Source organism: Anabrus simplex, chromosome 1, assembly GCF_040414725.1.
Source record: "Anabrus simplex isolate iqAnaSimp1 chromosome 1, ASM4041472v1, whole genome shotgun sequence".
In the NCBI taxonomy this organism is placed as follows: domain Eukaryota; kingdom Metazoa; phylum Arthropoda; class Insecta; order Orthoptera; family Tettigoniidae; genus Anabrus; species Anabrus simplex.
In genome coordinates this window covers 1543104780-1543126066 of record NC_090265.1, presented here as the reverse complement: position 1 = coordinate 1543126066, position 21287 = coordinate 1543104780, and the positions used below count along the sequence as shown (strand labels likewise).

Below are 21287 nucleotides of genomic sequence, written 5' to 3'. Positions count from 1 at the left end.
TCTGTTTTATGGTGAGCAGTAGTTCTTTTTGCTTTTTCATCCGACTAAGGACCTCGACATTTGAGATTTTCATTACGCAAGATATCTGCAAGAGACGGCGATACAAGTACATTTCGAAGGCATCAATACATTTTTCTATGATTGGATTCTGAGTCCAGCTTTCACATCCATACAGGAGAACAGAAAATATATAGCAGCTTATCATACGAATTCGTAGCTAGAGACAAAGATCTGACCTCACAAAGAATTTCTTCATGGTAATGAATTGTTTCCTGGCCTGCTCAATTTTAGATATTATCTCCCGTTTCGAGTTACATTGGTCGTCCAAGATGGTACCCAGATATATGAAAGAAGACACTTGCTCAACTATTTTATCTTTAATTGTGAGAGATGTCCAAATAGTCTTTTTAGAGAACACCATCAGTTTCGTCTTTGAGGGGTTAACATATAATCCAAACTCTTCACTGTGCTGAACTACGGAGTTTATCATGCACTGAAGGGCAAGCATGTCATCAGCTATGACAACAGTATCATCTGCATACCTGATGATGATTTTCCTGTTAATACTGATCCCACCATAGTCTGCCAATGTTTCTTTAAAGATTGAGTAAGTGTTAAACAACAGAGATGACTGTACACATTCCTGGCAGACACCCTCGCTGATCGAAGCTGTTTCTGAAGTTCTTTGATAAGTTTAGACATCTGCAAACTGATTCCAGTAGTAGGTTACTGATTATACGTAGGTCACCGGAGTCAATACCTGTTGATCTCAGAATCTCTATCAGCTTATTGTGCCTAACACGGTCATAAACTTTGTTATTGTCTATAAAACAGGCATAGACATCAACATTCATATTTGCCGGGCTGAGTGGCTCAGACGGTTAAGGCGCTGGCCTTCTAACCCCAACTTGGCAGGTTCGATCCTGGCTCAGTCCGGTGGTATTTGAAGGTGCTCAAATACGACAGCCCCGTGTCGGTAGATTTACTGGCACGTAAAAGAACTCCTGCGGGACTAAATTCCGGCACCTCGGCGTCTCCGAAGACCTTAGAAAGTAGTTAGTGGGACGTTAAACAAATAACATTATTATTAACATTCATATCTCTACACCTCTGTAACAACACATTTAAAGAGAGGAGTGCCTCACGTGTACCAATGCCATTTGGGAAACCAAACTGAATCTCATCCATGTGAGATTCACATTTCTTGTATATTCTAGTGTGAATGATTCACAAGAGTATTTTAAACACGTGAGACATCAACCTTATCATACGATAATCATCGCACTGAGACGGGTTCGGCTTCTTTGGTAGTGGTATGAAGGTTGATTTCAACCAGTCTGATGGTATTTCTCCTGAGACATATTTGATTGAATAATGATGTTAGATATTGAGGCCAGTAGATTCCTGTTCTGGTATTACTTTGAGAACTTCAGCGTACACACCGTCTGGTCTAGTTGTTTTACCATTCTTTTGAAGTTTGACGGCATGTACAACTTCACTTTTTGTTATTTCAGGGCTATTTTCATTTATTCTCTCGTCAGGTGAAGGAGGATCATTTCTGTCATCTTTGAAGAGATTTTCTATAATTATATTCCTACCATCGTTTGAGTTTCCCTTCCACACCCAAGATGATTTCATTATTGGCATCTCTCAAAATTTTACTACATCATCTCCGTTGTGAACCACCAAGTTATTTCACTTTCTTATGCAAGTTAAAATAGTTGTGCTTCTCTTGAAGGATCTCAATTTCTTTACACCTGTCTGACATAGGTTATAAACTTCATTGTTCTGATCTGTATTGAATTGTAATTATTACGATATAATTATTAATGTAGTAATGGTCCATGTTTCAATACTATAATATGCAATATTCTAAATTACATTAATTAGGGACTAGTTTCGGCCAGGGCTGGCCATCTTCAGCCTTAATGTAAAACATCTAAAAACTAAACAAATGTACATGCACACAATTGACATAAAACAAATGAAACAAATATATACAAATTGACATTAAAAAGTGGGATGAAATTATGAGTAAATTTGAAAATAACTAGGTTCGAACATTTTGAGTATGCTCATCATCGAGACTCTTTCATGTATTAATTTATATACACAGAACTGTTAGTACTAATACTGCTAATCATTAATAATTCAATTGTTAACAGGAACTGGTAAATGTTGATCCCATAGTTCACCACCAAATCTATTTGAGTGCTGTTAGCCATATGCAAGTCATTGGACACCGCTGTAAATAACCACTAGCTGACGGAGAACTGTTAGATGTTGTTTCATGATCAATTTGCACCAGTGTTACTCGAGTTATGTGATTCTGAACTGATATGTGTTTCTACACTGCATTAACCCTCTCATGCACGAATTCTGAAATATAATTTAAAAAAAAAAAAATTTTTCATGTTGTCCTTACGGTGCTGCAATCTGTCCCACGCTCATGAAACTATAAAGTGACCTCACCTGAGGTCTATGTGTAGCAATGGTAACATAACAGAAAACATCTCTTGTCATGGAAACTTAGCATGACAATTCAAATATCAATTAATTTCAGACCTCATGAGGCTGTCGTGCACGAGAGAGTTAAGCGTTTATCGTCGCCATAAGACCTATCTGTGTCGGTGCGACGTAAAGCCCCTAGCAAAAAAAAAAATTGTGTTGACGGACTCTTGAACATCTGTTGATATAATGTAAATTTGTGTGTATTTTGTTTGGTTTTTTATTGAGTTTGATCATTTTGTAGCTTTATTTATTTATTTGAACAAACTTAGTAATTAATTTAACCAATAGGGAACATGCATGATCCGGGGTTTTAATTAAAAATAGGCTAATCTGATTCAAAATTTCATGCAGAATTCAAAAATGTGATCAGAATGTACAAATAATAACTCCAAACATGATAAAAATCTACGAAAATGTCACGTCACGCAAGTACGCGATCTCATTGGTCTGACGTCATCGTACAGGTTGACTGAATTAGCAGACGAAATAACACATAGTGTGCTCTGAGAAGCAGGATACACTTCGCGTATTTCTACTTTACGTTAGTGTCTGGTATGGTTAAATTCGAGGTCTATACATTGGATAATAATTTGAGTGGTATATTTTAGACTTAAAATGAATCCTGCGCAGACAGTGAGGCAGAAAACTTATAAATGGTGTAGAGTTCCGATGTGCAATAGCACATCGCATACCGTACCAAACAAATTGTTTATAAATGTTCCAAAGACGCTAAAACTAGGGAGAAATGGATTTTGGCGAGCCGGAGAAATGCTGGTGATATATCGGAAAAGTCTACAGTTTATTTTTTTGAAGATGTTAACGTAAGATGAATTTGTTTGAATTTTCAAATCACTTTTCCATGTCAGTTGTTCTAGTGGTAAAACTTTAAATTTTAATGTATGATGCTTTATTTAAATGCTTCAATTACATCTTGGAATATGAAAGTAATAAACAGTGCATTAAATAATGCTGATTATTAAAGTATTCTACACAAAACCAATGCTTGTCTGTTGGGGTCTTATAAGTTTACAATGCTCAATTATAATATTTATCATAATATTAATTAAATAAATAACATAATTGCACACAGGTGAAAATAGTGATGTAGGTGTTTAAAATATTATCCAACTTAGCCTAAGTTTTAGGTTATACAAGCCAAGTCAATAAACCGAAGGGTAAAAATACCGCGCGAGTTGGCCGTGCGGTTAGGAGCGCGCAGCTGTGAGCTCACATCCGGGAGATAGTGGGTTTTGAATCCCACTGCCGGCAGCCCTGAAGATGGTTTTCCGTGGTTTCCCATTTTCACACCAGGCAAATACTGAGGCTGTACCGAAGGCCACGACCGCTTTGTTCCCATTCCTAGGCCTTTCCTGTCCCATCGTCGCCATAAGACCTATATGTGACGGTGTGACGTAAAGCAAAAAAGTCACAGCACCCAAAGACATTCCTGTATTGAGCGACTAAAATGTCACCAGGACACTTTTCTTTCCTGATATGCTCAGCTTGTTAAAAGCCAAATGTAATTAATGTTATTGGCTTCACGCCCCGCTAACTACTTCTACGATTTTTGGAGACGCCGATGTGCAGGAATTTAGTCCTGCAGGAGTTCTTTTACGTGCCAGTAAATCTACCGACACGAGGCTGACGTATTTGAGCACCTTCAACTACCACCGGACTGAACCAGGATCGAACCTGCCAAGTTGGGGTCAGAAGGCCAGCACCTCAACAGTCTGAACCACTCAGCCCGACTTGTGAAAACTAGATGAAGTCATATTTATCTTTATCATGTTTAACTTTTTCCCTCCACAAAGATATTTAATTCTCTTTCATGGGCCCCGGAAGTGGGTAGGCCAGTTGTCCCAACCATAAATATATATTTTTGGGGGAATGATAGATTATAGCCCTATAGTACTATGATCTTTCTTTCTTTCCTTCTTTCTTTCTTTCTTAATCAGTTTATCCTTCAGGGTTGGTTTTCTCTCGGACTCAGCGAGGGATTTCACCTCTACCACTTCAAGGGCAGTGTCCTGGAACGTGAGACTTTGAGTATGGTGATGAAACTGGTGAGGAGGGCCATTACCTCGCCCAGGCGGCCTCACCTGTTATGCTCAACAGGGGCCTTGTTTGAGGATGGGAGGATCGGAACGGATAGACAAGGAAGACGGAAGGAAACGGCCGTGGCCTTAGGTGCCTGGAGGAGAAGTAGGAAAGTACGAATAACCACTTCGAGGATGGCTGAGGTGGGATTCGAAACCCTTCTACTCAGTTGACCTCCCGAAGCTGAGTAGACCCCGTTCCAGCCCTCGTACTATTTGTTTTCAACTTTCATGGCAGAGCCGGGAATCGAAACCGGGCCTCCGGGAGTGGCACACATTAACCACTACACCACAGAAGCGGACTAGTACTATAATGCTACCTATATGTTTATGTTAGTGCTGAAATCCGATTTCTTACTTTACTAATGCTGAAAGCCCGAAAATGTAATGTTATTCTTTAATAGGGGAATCAGTTTAGAAGGAAATGTTGAAAGTGATGTGATATCTATCCAGGTTCGTTGTTATCCTAATACTATGGGTTACAGTACATTGCACGTATATAAAAGACGCCATTTACAAACTTGCTTGTTATCCGCGAATTTCTGCGGCCACAAAAGTCACATTTTTCAAGAATGATGACATCTACACATGGTAGATTGTCTGACTGTGCTGTTTTGAACCTTTCTTCTGTCATTTCGAAGTTATTCGCGATCATGAATAATAAACAATCGGCTTTTAGCAACGGCTGATGCACAACGGCTGGTAGAGCTCCATGCGGCACTGGATCGTGACGTCACAGCGCGCCGCTTACGTCAGAGGCCGTTTCACTCGCCTTGCGGAAAGGCACTATTAAATATTTTTTTAATGGTAGAAAACAAGGCAACATACCACAATGCAATACGTTTACGTACTATTTCATTGGTGTACATTTCAAAAAAAATTTTTTTGAAAATGATGCATGTTCCCAATTGTCGCCCATTATTTAAGTAGATAGCTTCACTCGACATTAATGCCGGTCTGTCGAAGTATATGTTCCACGAAATCTGCATCAGCGGTAAAATTTTAGACTTTGCTTAAAGAGTTAGGACCGGACACACCTGAGTATCTGGCTAGTAGGGGCATGACCAGATTTTGGTGGCGATACGGGGACAACCTGTCTAGGGAACCCAGGAGTATACCCAAACAAATGCCTCTAGAAGTACCACACCTACAAAAAATTTTGCTGATAATTTTGTAAGCATGACGAATAGTAAAGAAATGTGCCATTCATATTTTTATTTTACTTATGCATACCTGCCAACTTTACAAAACCAAAAATCAGGAGATTTTGATATGAAAATCAGGAGAAATCAGGAGATACAATTGATCAAAACTGCTTATTCTACACGTCTTGCACAATACAGTACTACAATATATTTATAATACTTATTGTCTCAAAGCCCGATTGTAGCTATACGAAGCTACAAGGCTAAAAATTACACGTCTCTATTCCCTCACAGAAAGTATGCGAGTGAGATGATTGGTCCCTGATAAGCCTGCTGAAAATAGTATGAACGCATGTGTGAATCAGTCATGCACACAGATGCCATTAGGCTACTTAGCAAATGCATAGATTAATATATTGCACCAAGTGCCCGTGCGATTATGCAAAGCTCAATGCTATTTGGATCAAATAACTAGCTGATGAACCCGTGCTTCACTACGGAATTCTCAGAAAGACTGTCCTTATAGTTTTCCCAACTAAAGTCAACATTGGTCGTTACAATGACGCCAGTATGAATGTTGCGATAAAAAGCAATGTTGTCATATGAAATATTCGACAAAATGAAAACAGCACATTTTCTCACTTTTAGCGAAATGTACTACGGTGTCGATCTAACAGTTCAAAAGTTTCAGAGCTAGAATGACCAGGCTGCAGACAGCCGCGAATACTCCTGTGTAATTATTCCATTTAAGTGTGCACACGGCTCATTCCATTCACTGCCTCAGAGTAAGGATTGAATAGCTGGAATACTATGCTGATCCAGTGTGTTACGTACCAGTAGTATCAGAAAATTTATGAACCAGAGGAATGGCATGCTAAAGAAGAGAGAGATCTAACTCCCCACTCCCCAGCTACTTCCCGCCAATATTCAGGCAGGCTGTTATACTCAATACGCAGCAGTAATCCTATCTATCGGAGATAAATGGCAGCAGAATACACAAAGCACATCACAACAAACAATGGTCAATGTAATGTTATTGCTGATCAATTTTATGAGCTTTCTATATTGGAGGCCTTCACACTTAGTTTTCTTCCAAATCTGTGATTTAGAGCATGTAATGTCAAGTGAATCCTCCTTTCTTTCATGACAATCTGTGTTATTTAAGCAATTGTTCCTTCATGACTCTTTTCTCATTCTTATAATTATCTTCACAATTTAATCACCATCACCTCCAATATTATAGTAGTCGGTACGGTAAAACTTAATAATACATAAATAACCGGAAATTGTATTCTTTGTAACTTTTGTTACGTAGTACTTTTCAATATGACCAGTAAGATAGGTAATTAAAAATAAAATTTTTGGCATTTTCCCCTAAACTACCATTTTGAACAGAGTGAATACAATTATTTATAGCGTAGACTGTATTTCCTTATTCCGCGACTTTACATAAAATTCTGTTCACCCATTTTCACGTACCCCGGCGTTGATATGGACTTAGCAAAAAAATCCAAATCAATGAATATCTCTATCATCATAGCCGGTACGGTAAAAATGTATAAGACGTAAATGATATGAAATTTTATAATATATAACTTTAGTTATGTAGTATTTATCGATAGGGCCAATAATAACATAAATATTAGAGAATTAAATTTTAGGCCTACCCCTAAACTACCATTTCACTCAGCGTGAATAAAATTATTTATGGCCTAGATTGTAGCGACTTATTCCCCGACGTTATATACCGATTTACATTAAATTCTCTTCAGCCGTTTTCTCGTGATGAGCGTGCGTACGTACAGACAGACAGAAATTACGGAAAATTAAAACGTGCATATCCCCTTGTTACTATGGATGGTCGCGACCGGTACGCAAATATTCTTTTTAAATTCTGAGCAATGTACGGACAAAACTCTTGTTTTATTTATATTGAGATAAATAAAAATCAGTCTGAATTGTCTCCAAATGGCTCGTAAAATCTCTAGAAAAGTCACTAGTAGTTATCATTGAAATTCTGTCACTAAATTACTAAGAAACGCTCAATATATAGCGACGAGTCTCTAGAATCGACCAAAGAGAATGGAATCGACTAGACTGATATGAACGAACACCAACATAGAACGCGAGAACGAGAGATTGACAATCGATACACGCGTCGCGATATAAAGGTTTCAATAGACATCGTACATTCGCGAACATTTCTCGCAATCATAAACGTCGATGTTGCGTTTGAAAGTGGCCAATGAGTGAAGGACTTCCCGCCACTGGCGTAAAAAAGCTGAAACGGCGGAATTAGAAAATAAATGTCTGAAATTCACCAAAAAATAAGTTAAAATCGGGAGAAATAATAGAATAATCGGGAGGCGGGAAAGACTGTCCAAAATCGGGAGTCTCCCGCCTAAATCGGGAAGGTTGGCAGGTATGCTTATGTGAGCATTTTCTTCCCATACTTGCCTAATATTAAATTGGATGTGTACAAAATGCAGGCAGGACACCAAAGAGTTAAGAAGACAGCCTTACTATTATTGGTCTTCTTTAGCAAGAAACTATAACAAAAATGAAAGAACCTACATGGGCTAGTCTAGTATATTCATTATTAAGAATACAAACAATTTCTTAATACACTTGTTTCATTTAGTCTAGTGATATTACCAACACCTAGTTAACCCTCTTTCCTTTATTTGATTTCTTTAGCAGCCAATTATTAAAACTCCAAGAAGCATTAAAAAGACAAAAGGTTCCAAACATACCAGAGAGATAGTTGTTGTCATTTAGACCAGATATATCTTGAAACTGTACTCCGCACGGCTTTACTTCTAAACTGATATTTGGCAAAACAAATGAGCATCGCCTTACCTCTGTTGCCAGTGCTCTAGTGCCATAAGAACAGCTGATGCAATATGACCGTGGTAAACAGTCCTCGTAAAATGTAATGACTTTCTCAGAAAAGCCAATGAATCGGGATTAAAAACAAATTCACAAATCTACACTTACTTACAACATTATTAAGAATAAAAGAGAATGAGGAAATAACACATCAATTTCCGCTAATGGCTGGCAGAAGAAGGAGGCTAAGGCCTACAAAAGGAATGCTCCACTAATCTCAGTCACTTTCTTGCAACTTGTCTTTCCCAAACTACACTGAGTTATACTAAACACAAACTAAGTATACTAACCAATACACGGACGTAAATAAAACTACAGCTATTTTTATACACTGAACTATTAAAAATGTATAGTATTAACTTAATGCTATGCCAAACTGTAAACTACGCTATTCTGTACTACACTAAAGAGATAAAGACTATTATAAAAAATATGAATTTCTGAAGAAAAATAAAAAAAGGTCGCAAACCATACCAAATACTATTCACGCTGAGTGAGATAGGTTAACCACGTAGTGAAAGTAACTATGAGTTGGCAACTAGGTTTTGAGATCGCATTTTGCCGATATAAGTCTATATGGATGGGAGCTTGGGATTGGTTGGATGTCTATGTTTCACCCATAAGCATCAGACAGAGCCAAAACCAGCCAAAACGTCAATTTAGAAGTAAACAAGTGCGGAGTATAGTCATGGTCGCCAAGTAAATTAGGAAAAAAAAAAGGCAAAAAAAAGCTTTTCAATTAAGTTCATAAACTCTTCCAAGATATTCATATTATTTTGAAATGAATATAATGGCTGTTATGAAGAGACTTTTCATTTTTGTAAAATTATTTCATTAATTGAAGTTGGCACTTTCTAAGCCTATTTCTGATTGGTCAGATGATTTTGTATTGTTGAAAATGGTTACGCATGCAACAGTCATGTCCGTCATCAAGTTGTGATGTCGCATCATTAAGACATATCAAATGCAATAAAGTATAGAAGGCACCAAGTTCCTTTACTTCAAAATCAAAAACAAACATTGGCGCCCAACAGCACGGCTCTCAATAACTTGAGATGTTCAATACAAGCAAGATCATGAAAAGTGAAATCCAGAAGTGAAAACAATGCGTCGCAATTGAGGTTAAGCATCGGAGCAAAAATACAACACATCTCGAATTCGTGGAATCATTCACGGATATTGCATTCTCGTTCATAACGAAAATCAGACCGCTGAGGCCAACAACTTCAACGGATTGCAGCATAAATCAGTAATCAGGCAAGTACGATTCGAGTTTTCGTACTTAGTACATCCAAAGAAGTAGCGACAAGATTTCAAGTTTTACATTCTCTTAGCCGCTCAAGGCAAGGATCCCCGTGAGAGCGTGAGTCTCTTTGACATATACACCATCCTTGCTATACATACGGTACTCTTAGATTCTAGCCTTTCTCTTAGCGCATGTTTTCGTAACAAACATAAACATGCAGTGATCAACATAATAATAATAAAAAAAATAATTCAAGCCCATTGATCCTCCTGTTGTCATAAATATAAAAGATCCATATTCTTTTGTCATATAACCTCAATTCAGCAACACGATTCCTTTAAATTTATACATAACCTTCACGCAATCCCTTCGAACTTTCACAGCATAACCTTAATTTAAATATGTCGCAACTAACGAAATTGAAACAATCGCGTAGTCGAGTAAAGGGCACGTTAACAAGAATAATAAAGTCGATTACAGATGACACGTCAAAATCAGAGGCGAAGGTTAGAATTAAAAAATGTGAAGAGCTATGGAATTCTTTTGAAGAAGTACAGATGAAAATAGAGGAAACTGAGATCACTGATGAAACAGCTGCATTACAGTTTGAAGAAGAATGTGAGGGAGAGCGAGAGCTTTTTGAATCAATTTACTTCAGCGCAGTTACACAACTGCAAACGATAATAGATGAAGCAGAGGATGTTCAAAATAATTTACTAGCTCAAATGAACACGGCAGTAAACAACGCCGTTCATCAACAGGAAGTTCCACAACATCATAACAGAAGAATACATAAATTACCAGAATTTAACGGCGAATTCACAAAATGGTTGCTTTTTAAGAACAGTTTTGAGTCAACCATTCATAATGATACTCAACTAACAAATATCCAAAAATATCAGTATCTGATCGGTCTTCTGCAGGGCGAGGCACGCAAAGTCATTGAAGGTTTTACCATTTCAGAAGAAAACTACACAAGTGCGTGGAACTTGCTTGTAGATACATATGATAATCAAATGATGATAATCGAGACACATCTAGATGAACTTTTCAAGTTTCCTACAGTTTTTAAGGAGAACAAATCTGAATCACTCAGGCAATTACAATTTCATATTCAAACTCACATGGCTTCATTAAAAGCAATGAAGCAACCTGTACAATATTGGGACACATTGGTTATTCATCTAGCAAAGAAGCAGCTGGATTTCATTGAGCAAAGAGACTGGCAGGAAAGGGTGAAAGGCAACACTCCAGAGAAGATGCCAACATTGGATGATTTCTTGAAATTTTTAACTGAGCGTTCCCAATCATACATGCTTTTAAATCATAACAAAACCAAGGCATTGAACACAAAGGCAAATCCGAAGGACAAACAACCTAGCAAGAAAGTTGTTATGACGACGACTCAGGGAAGCTGTAATCTGTGTGGTGGACGTCACCCCATTTTTACATGTGAAGAATTAATTAAACGATCAGTTGAAGACAGAAGAAAACTGCTTCGAGAAAAAGGACAGTGTCATAACTGTTTGAAACCAGGACATATTGCAAAAAATTGCAGAGGATCGAAATGCAAGAAATGCGGACTTCCTCACAACACACTTTTACATGCTGAGGAAGATGACGAACAGAAACAAAGTGTTAAAGAAAATCAAGTGCCCATAAACCTGTGCGTCGAATCTCAGCATTCACCTGCTTCACTCAATGTGAACTTGGCGAAAGGAATAACATCACAAATACTTTTGTCAACAGCTTTAATTGATGTGAAAGATGTTCACGGAAGAAGAATGACATGCCGAGCCTTACTGGATCCGGGATCTCAGTCGAATCTAATAAAGGAAGGTCTGTATAAGAAACTTGGTTTACCGAATGTCAAGACAAACACACAGATCATTGGAGTAGACTGTTCCAAAGTGGAAACAAAAAGGATTACGAGAGTACATGTCGCTTCAAGGAATGACGGATTTGAGGTGGAAGCAGAATTTCTAGTTTTGCCAACTATAACAGGACGATTGCCACAGTTGGAGGTCAAGAAGGATAAGATTATTATTCCAAAGGATATTCGCTTGGCAGACCCCACATTCAACAAGCCTGGAGACATCGACATGTTAATTGGTGCTGGACTTTATTGGAAAATAGTCATAGGTCCACCCAAGAATGAAGCTGAAGGACAACCAGCTCTGCAAAACACCCGATTAGGCTGGATTATAGGTGGTGAAGTTTTTGAGAACAAACAAGGATCAACAACAACATGCATGAAAATTAGCAATCAACAATTATCAGATCAGATGGAGAAATTTTGGAAACAAGAAGCAATTCCGGAGATTCAACATTACACATCAGAAGAAAGAATATGTGAAAGACAGTTCACGGACACCGCTTCAAGAGATACAACAGGTAGATTCATCGTAAGGCTCCCTATCAAGCCAGATGTCATCCTCGGAGAATCAAGAAAGCACGCACTAAACAGACTAGAATCATTAGTCAAGAGGTTAAGCAGACACCCCGAACTCAAGACAGCTTATGCAGATTTCATGGATGAATACGAAAAACTAGGGCATATGAGCTTGATTGAAACAAACCAAAATCAAGATGTACCAAATTCATACTTCATACCCCATCAACCAGTGGTACGTCCAGATAGTGACACCACAAAGGTCAGAGTGGTATTTGATGCCTCGGCAAAAACATCACTCGGGACATCACTCAATGACAAGCTCATGACAGGACCTAATTTACAGCGAGATCTTTTTCACATTGTACTTAGATTTCGCAGCCATAAGTACGTCATGACGGCAGATGTGGAAAAGATGTTTCGGCAAATCCTCATCCATCCTGAAGATCGAGCATTCCAGCAGATTTTGTGGAAAGAGGAATCTTCAGCCCCTGTGAGGATCTATCAGTTGAATACAGTAACATATGGAACAGCATCAGCACCTTACCATGCCATGAGGTGCCTAAATGAATTGGCTACTCTTCATGAAAATGAATTTCCAGCAGCAGCAAAGGCTATTCGTGATGATTTTTATATGGATGACTGCTTAAGTGGTGGAGACATTCTAGAAGACGTGATCGGGCTACGGCGGCAAATACAAAATATACTCAAGAGTGGTGGAATGCATTTGAGGAAATGGAGGTCCAACAGCAAAGAGATCTTGCAGGATTTGGAGAGCAAAAGCGACGAAGGGACTTTACTGGTTTTAGACAAAGGTGAAGCTAGTAAGACTCTTGGACTCCTCTGGGACTCAGCACAAGATTGCCTTCAGTTTCGAGTTGAGCTGACAAAGCGGTCACCAAGATCCAAAAGAGAAGTCGCCTCCAAAATCGCACAGATTTTTGATCCACTAGGACTCGTGGGTCCAGTACTGATCAAAGGGAAGTTGTTGATGCAACACTTATGGGTAGATGGATTTGAATGGGATCAGCCATTGTCTCGAGAGCACCTTCAGATTTGGAACGAGTACTATACGTCATTAGAAAGACTGAACAACATCAGAATTATGAGAAACATAAATCCTGGGAATTGCTCTGGCTCTTTTGATTTGTTTGGATTTAGTGATGCTTCAGAGAAGGCTTTTGGAGCATGCATTTATGCAGTTTGTCAAACGCAAAGTGGTCTCTACATTTCCAATTTACTTTGTGCGAAGACGAAAGTAGCTCCTTTAAAAACCATTTCGTTGCCAAGACTCGAATTGGAGGCAGCCCTTCTTCTTGCACAACTTGTCAAAACAACAGTGAGTGCTTTGAAAGAAAAAATTGGTCAGATCAGATTATGGAGTGACAGTACAATTGTTTTGGGATGGATCAACACTGAGCCAAGGCTGCTGAAGACATTTGTGGCAAACAGGATTGCAAAGATTCAAGAAGCCACTGATGCAACCACCTGGAAGCATGTTCCTTCGACTGAAAATCCAGCTGATCTTCTCTCAAGAGGAATTACTTCAGCAGAACTCGAAGATAAAGAGCTGTGGTGGAGTGGACCTTCTTGGCTTCGCACACAACGTCAACAACCAGAGCATTCAGAAGAATTTGAAACAGAACTACCAGAGCTGAAGGTCACAGCAATTACGTTGACAGCAACATCAACCAGCATTCTACTGAATAAATTCTCGTCATTTCCGAAATTATGCCGTGTAGTAGCATATTGTCAAAGATTCATTTATAACTGCAAACTCAAACCATCGGAAAGGGAAAAAGGTTCACTAGAAATACAAGAAACTTGTAAAGCAGAGAAGCAGGTAGTCAAATGGACACAATTAGAAGCATTCCCTCAAGTACTACATTGCTTAATTAATAATCAAGACCTCCCAAAGAAGAGTTCTCTAAAGTCACTCAGTCCGTTTCTGGATAGTGACGGATTGATTAAGGTTGGAGGAAGGCTTCGTTTTTCTGAGCTAACATCAGAACAGAGACATCCTGTGCTTCTACCAGCAAATCATCACATCACCAGAATGATCATGGAAAATGAACATCGTCGTCTGAAGCATTGTCCCCCAGAGCAACTGCTACATGCAACTCGACAACGATATTGGCCTATCAGTGGCAGAAGAGAAGCGAAAAGGATTGTCAAGAGGTGTCTGAAGTGCTTTTGTTACCATCCTACAGTTCCAGAGGTACGCATGGCAGATTTACCAAAAGAAAGGGTTACGTTAGTTGTTCGACCCTTTGTTACCACAGGAGTGGACTATGCAGGTCCAATATCTGTAAGAGAAAGCCACAGAAGGGGCCGCATTCATACTTACAAGAGTTACGTGGCTGTATTTACATGCTTCAGTACCAAGGCAGTGCATTTGGAGTTGGTGTCGGAGCTAACGACCGAAGCTTTCTTAGCTGCATTGCAACGCTTTACGGCGAGAAGAGGTTTGTGCAAGCAGCTTTTCTCTGATAATGGGAAGAATTTCATTGGAGCAGCGAATGCACTACAAGATATCCAATCCTTTTTGGAAAAGGGGTCAACGACCATTACCTCCTCACTCGCACAGCAGCAGATACAGTGGAGTTTCATTCCTCCCCGGTCACCCCACTTTGGGGGATTGTGGGAAGCAGCTGTAAAGATGATGAAAAGACATTTGCTGACTGAAACACAGGGACGCGTGCTAACTTTCGAAGAAACCTACACTATTCTTTGCGATATAGAGGCGGTATTAAATTCACGTCCCCTTACTCCCTTGCCAAATGATCCAAATGATTTAGAAGTCTTAACACCAGCACATTTTCTTCTAAGTGACTCGATCGTGCAACCCGTGCAAAGGGATTTGTTGAGAGAACCCGATAACCGCTTGTCACGTTGGCAGCACTTGCAGAAAATTCGGCAGCGGTTGTGGCAGAGATGGCAGCGAGAATACTTGCAGGAATTGCAAAAACGCGTCAAGTGGCATGATACTAATCGACGTATTGATGTTGATTCTTTGGTGCTATTAATTGAGGACAACATCCCTCCTCTAGACTGGCCCAGAGGTAGGATAGTTCAAGTTCACCCTGGACAAGATGGTGAGGTGAGGGTTGTCACCGTTCGGACGGCTGGTGGAACTTTTACCCGAAGCATCAAGAAAATATGCCCTCTTCCCATTGAAGGGGATGACAAGGAGAACTGAATTCAAGATTTCCTGTGATATCTTTAACTTTGTGTTATTTTTCATCAAAGATATAATTTCAATATTATTTTCTTTTAATGATAAAAATATGTATGTATAGAGTTTTGTATTAATGCATATGTTCAGAATAAGTGTTTTTACAATAGGTATAAGATTACAATGTTACAATAGTTTAGTTGAAAGAACTCCTTTCAAGGGGGGCAAGATGTTATGAAGAGACTTTTCATTTTTGTAAAATTATTTCATTAATTGAAGTTGGCACTTTCTAAGCCTATTTCTGATTGGTCAGATGATTTTGTATTGTTGAAAATGGTTACGCATGCAACAGTCATGTCCGTCATCAAGTTGTGATGTCGCATCATTAAGACATATCAAATGCAATAAAGTATAGAAGGCACCAAGTTCCTTTACTTCAAAATCAAAAACAAACAATGGCAAATCTGTACCACAAAATATACAAATTATAAGCAATACCTTATCTCCTAGAGCTGCCAGGTCACGTTCTAGACCTTCATGTTTACGCTGCAGAGCCTGGACACTGCGTAAATCTTTGCCCAAGTCGTCATTATTTAGAGCTTCATCTTTCTCTTGAATCCAATCCTTAGTTTCGTCCACATCCCTGTGGAAACGCTGTACTTCATGTGCAGAACCTAGTTGAGTGGCACGCTCTGATGTAAGCTGCTGCAGTGATGTCCACTTCTGGTTTAGATCCTGAAATCATTGAAATATTAAGATTTTAAAATTTTATACTCTCAGCTTTTGTTATGAAAATGTTCAATTTTTATATACTTACTATTAACTTAAACAGAAGAAACGCTCACCTCTATTTGTGTTTGAATCTTAAGAGCTGCTTCTGTCTGACCTAGACTCATTAGCTGCATAGCAATCTCATTCATTTCTGCCAAACGGACTTCGTTGGCTTTCAAGTCTGCTTGGAAATCATCAAATTTCTTTTGCATAACTTCGACTTGCTCCAAATCCTCACCAACATCAGCAACTTGTACCTCAGCATAATTCTCCTGAAGTTCAGATAAAAGATTTTCAACACGAGTCAAAAGAATGACATTTATACAGAATAGTTCATTTCTGCACTTGGATTACAATTTACACGATCACAGAAGCAGTTTTATTGAACTCTGTAAGTGCTTCCAGTCAATGAGAGGAAAAGAAAGGAGACTGATACCTACAGCAGCACAAACTGGCAAATTCAGTGTATGTGCATCAATGAAACCAAGAGTACACTGAAGAGTTACCTTATCCTTGATCCAAGTAGCCAATTCTGCAGCTTCACGGACGAGAACATAAGCTTTAACTGTCTCGTTTAATTTATTTTGGCGTTCACGAGCAAGAGCTAGTAGTCCATCATACTGAGCCTCTATCTGATTTTGACGAGCAGCAATTGAATTCTTATCAGCAAGGTTTTGTTGAGAAGCCGAAAGACCAGCCTCAATTTTCTTAACATATGCAGCAGGAACAAATCCTTGACGATCATTCACTTCCACCTTCCACCAATCCTGCAAGATAAAACAAAATTAAGTATAGAGACATTTTATAGGTGCAAATGCCCCTAAGGCCCACTGTACACCAAAAATGGGTACCTGGTTAATTACTGGGGAAACAGACAGCAGGGTGTAGAGCTAATCGCTGTGTCCCACTAAGTGCCAAAGTTACAGACAGTAGAAGCCTTTACCTTTCACCACAACCCTCAGTGGGCTATACGGTGATGACTTCGACTTCTACGGAGACATTTTTTACACTGGCTGATAAGACAACGGTCCTGGGAGTGTGTAAAACAGGAGAACGAAAAAATAAAAAATTATCTGCAACTGTGGTTGGATAACATGACTTCCCAAGACAAGCTATGATTGGTGCTGAAACGCTTTGTGATTGCTAAGTACTGTATGTATTGTGTATGTAATCCCTTATTGTCAAGAAATAACAATGAACATAGAGAGGTACCACACTTTCAATTGGGTTATCAGTAGGTACCTCAGAAAGTGGTGAATAAAATGTTTCATTACAGCAGAAAAAACACTTAAAAGCTGATAAAAAAAGAAAGAATGTGTAAAACAGTAAAAGAAAAAATTAAATAGGCTGAAATAATTTGAATTTTTAATAACAATATCAACAACAACAACAATAATATTGGCTTTACGTCCCACTAACTTCTTTTTTGGTTTTCAGAGACGCCGAGGTGCCGGAATTTAGTCCTGCAAGAGTTCTTTTACGTGCCAGTAAATCTACAGACATGAGGCAGACGTATATGAGAACCTTCAAATACCAAAATTTTTATAAGTTTGCAGAGACCTAATAGCAATAATAATACTAATAATGGTAATGAGTGCACCCAAGAATCTAGAAAATTTGCTTTGCTACACTAACAATTCTGCACAGAAATTAACACGTATAGTATACGTTGCTTGACAAAAAAATAGAAACACCCAGAATGGTGTTTTGAGAGGATGTGTGATATTTCACCAATACAAAATCGAGTCAAATTTACAAAGAACTTGGCAATACGAGCCTGCTTATTACTATGAACGTTCACCCCCTCTGGCCCGGACGCATGGATGGATTTGGATGAGAAGGGTGTCAAAGCCATCGTATCCTCTCCTGAGGCAAGCTGGCCCACAACTGTTGTAATCAGCCCTTGATATCCTGGATACAGGCACTGGGACAGAATTGACGTACGAGTTAGTCCCACACATTCTATTAGGGACAGATCTGGGGATCTTGCTGGCCACTGGAGTACTTCAAAATCACGCAGACAGTTCATAAATGTGGATGATAATCATTCTGTTGAAAAATGGCAACATGATACTGCCGCATGAGAGGTAACCCATGAGGATGCAGAATGTCCGTGAGGTACCGTTGTGCCACCATAGTTCCCTTAATCACTAGCAGCCGTGATCTGAAGTCATATCCAATGGCTACCCCCACCATGACGCCAGGAGTAACACAGCTATGGCTCTCCAAACCTTTAAAAGAATGGGACCTCTCCCGAGGTCGCCGCTATACTCGCAGACGATGGTCAACTGGGGTAGTACAGAACTACGATTCATCGCTTAACACAGTGTGATGCCATTCATCTGCAATCCATGCTTCCTGGTCATGGCGCTGCTCCAAACACAGTAATTTGTGTTGTGCTAATGGCAGTCTACACCTGGGACGGTAATTCCCTAGTCCGGCTGCTGCTAGTCTCCGAACAATGGTGTGGGATGACACAGAACGTTGCAGGGAGTCCATTACTAGTTCTCGAATGGCAGTTGAATATGTGAAGGGTGCACAATACGGCGATCCTTGTGGTGGTCAGATGTGGTCGACCAGAACCTTGACGATGAGAATGCCTGCCCTCACATTCCCGTGCGGTTCAACACTGGGCCACTGTCACATCCGAATGCTCCACATATCAGGATATTGTACAATTCGACCAGCTAGCCAGACCCACACGAGGCACCTTTCAAAATATCAAGTGCTGATAACGTTGCCTCACATGAGTATGCAACAGCTCCATGTACTTCACAGTGATCGCACAACATCTGGGGCTGCTTATGCCCCTTATATACCCTGCTAAGCCTGGTAACAACACTAAATGTGAACAAAACTAAAGCAGCCTTGTTCTACCTGACACAGAGAATTGCAACTATATTTACATATCTGCTGATGGTGCGCATGTGTACAAAGTTATATTGACATCTGACCAATCTCCTAGGTGCTTCAATTTTTTTTGTCAGTCAGTGTAGATGATGATATATGCCGAGTCCCCAGCCCGAGGCTGGTTGTAACCTTAACAGATCCACCATCAGGTTAATAACCTTCTCTCGCTTCTCCTGTAGATGAAGGAAGGTTCCACAATGCTCCCCTCATTATGCTTCTACTTCCCTATCCCCTATCCATGGTATACAATATGCTAGATTATAACATGGAGAAAGAATTTATTTGCTCTCCGCTATCCAACAGAAAGGATCCACAATGTTCCACATGCTCCTCCCCTCCCTGCAGAACAGTATGCTATGCTATGCTCAAAACTTTCCACTAGCTTCTCTATGACCACAGTCGAGAAATAATGTTTGGAGACAACGGACTAAACTTCGGCAGTCTAGATAAGTACATAAGTTTTCCTTTATGTTACTATGGTGATGTCTAATACTTATAACTCGCGACCAGTTTATGCAACGTAAACAATGCTGTACATATACACACATTTAAGTGATTTGATAGAATCTGGGGATGTTCTTGTACAACGAAACATGTCATTCTTTGTATAATAGTGTGTATTTTTTTACAGGTATGTTTATAGTGTTATAGTTTATTTGAAATTTCTGTGTGTTTGACAGACTGGAAAGTTTTTGTGTTACATTTTCATATCATCAAATCCAAGGAAGAGCCTAAGAGAGATAAATGAAAATAAACTATGTAGCCCATACCAGGAGAAACAGTACACTCTGCACATTGTATCACACCAGAAATGGATTTGGGCAAAGAGCATATAGAAATATTATTATTAGTCTATTATTTTATTTATTTATTTATTTAGGATCGCTTCAACCTCCTATGGGTTACGATTACATACCTTCCTTGGCTGTTTATATTCTTTCTTTTTATGGCAATACTCCTACATTCTCCGGCTTGCTTTTGCTCATTCCTCATCCGAGAACACCCTTCTTGTTCTCCTGGGTTTCTCTACGAACAGATCCATTACCTCCACAATTTTCCTTCTGAACAATGTTCTGTTTACAATACCTCCCTCCTCAATGCCACAATTATTAAGATCCTGATGAACTTCTTTCAGCCATGCTACTTGGGTCTTTCTTCTTTCCTGGAAGATGAGGATCTTATGTGCTAGGAGTTTCTCTCTTTTTTCCTGGAAGATGATTTTATTTGCTAAGCGTTCTGGTCCCATCTTTCTCAGGTGTCCACAGAAAGTCAGTTGCCTTTTTCTTATCGAAGCTGAAATGTTGCATTTTTTATACAGCTCTTGATATGATGTCAAACAGAAGGTAAACTCATTTCCTGTTACTTTCTTGGGTCCCAGAATTTTCCTCAGAAATTTACGCTCTTTCCTTTCTGTTTCAGTAATCCCTTTTCTGCCAACTGTCTCTGCTGCATAGAGGCATTCAGGTTTCACCACAGTATTATAGTGTCAGTTTGGCTTGACAGGAGAGGGATTTGGACTTGCAAGTTTCCTGGCATAGTCTGAATGCAATCTCCATCTTCTTTGCTCTTTCTTCGATAGCTGGCTTCTCGTTGTTGTTACAAGTCAGAATCTCCCCTAGATATTTGAATTTGTGGACTTTACGTCAACATACTTGTCTTCATTGTCCATGTTGGTTCTTTGGGATCTATCCTATGTGCATGTACTTAGTTTTCTCAAAGGATATTTGCAGTCCTGCCTTTTCTGCTGTTTCTTGCAAAACCTCTATCTGTGTAGTGGTAGTCTCTAGATTTTCAGCAAAGAACACTATGTCGTCTGCAAATGCAAAACTTTCAAAACTAAGTCCAGCTTTTTTATGTCTTAGCTTGATTCCACTCAGAATATTTTGCTGACTCATTTCTTTTCACCATTCCCTTATCGCCTTCTCCAAGATGCAGTTTAAAAGGACTAGGGAGAGGCCATCTCCATGCCTCACACCGATCTTGATTTCAAATGGTTCCGATAGCTCTCTAAGAAATTTTACTTGTGACCAGGTGTTTGTTAATGTCTGTTGTATTACCCCTATAGTAGTAGTTTTGTCATCAATTCCAAATTCTTTCAGCACTTTTATTAATGTGCCCTGTCAAAAGAGTCATATGCCTTTTTGAAATCTAC

General features: G+C 39.3%; 1 protein-coding gene across 4 annotated transcripts in view; it reads right to left on the bottom strand.

The window, feature by feature from the left end:
- The window catches only part of alpha-Spec (alpha spectrin), a 459851-nt gene that overhangs the window by 225537 nt on the left and 213027 nt on the right, over nt 1-21287 (bottom strand). For all 4 annotated transcript variants that reach the window (XM_067138066.2, XM_067138067.2, XM_067138068.2 and 1 more), the window contains exons 19-21: nt 16732-16992; nt 16300-16497; nt 15953-16189 (exon numbers count right to left, since the gene is read on the bottom strand). In XM_067138066.2, the coding sequence (XP_066994167.1) occupies nt 15953-16189; nt 16300-16497; nt 16732-16992 (696 nt within the window). The remainder of the gene's footprint in view (nt 1-15952; nt 16190-16299; nt 16498-16731; nt 16993-21287) is intronic.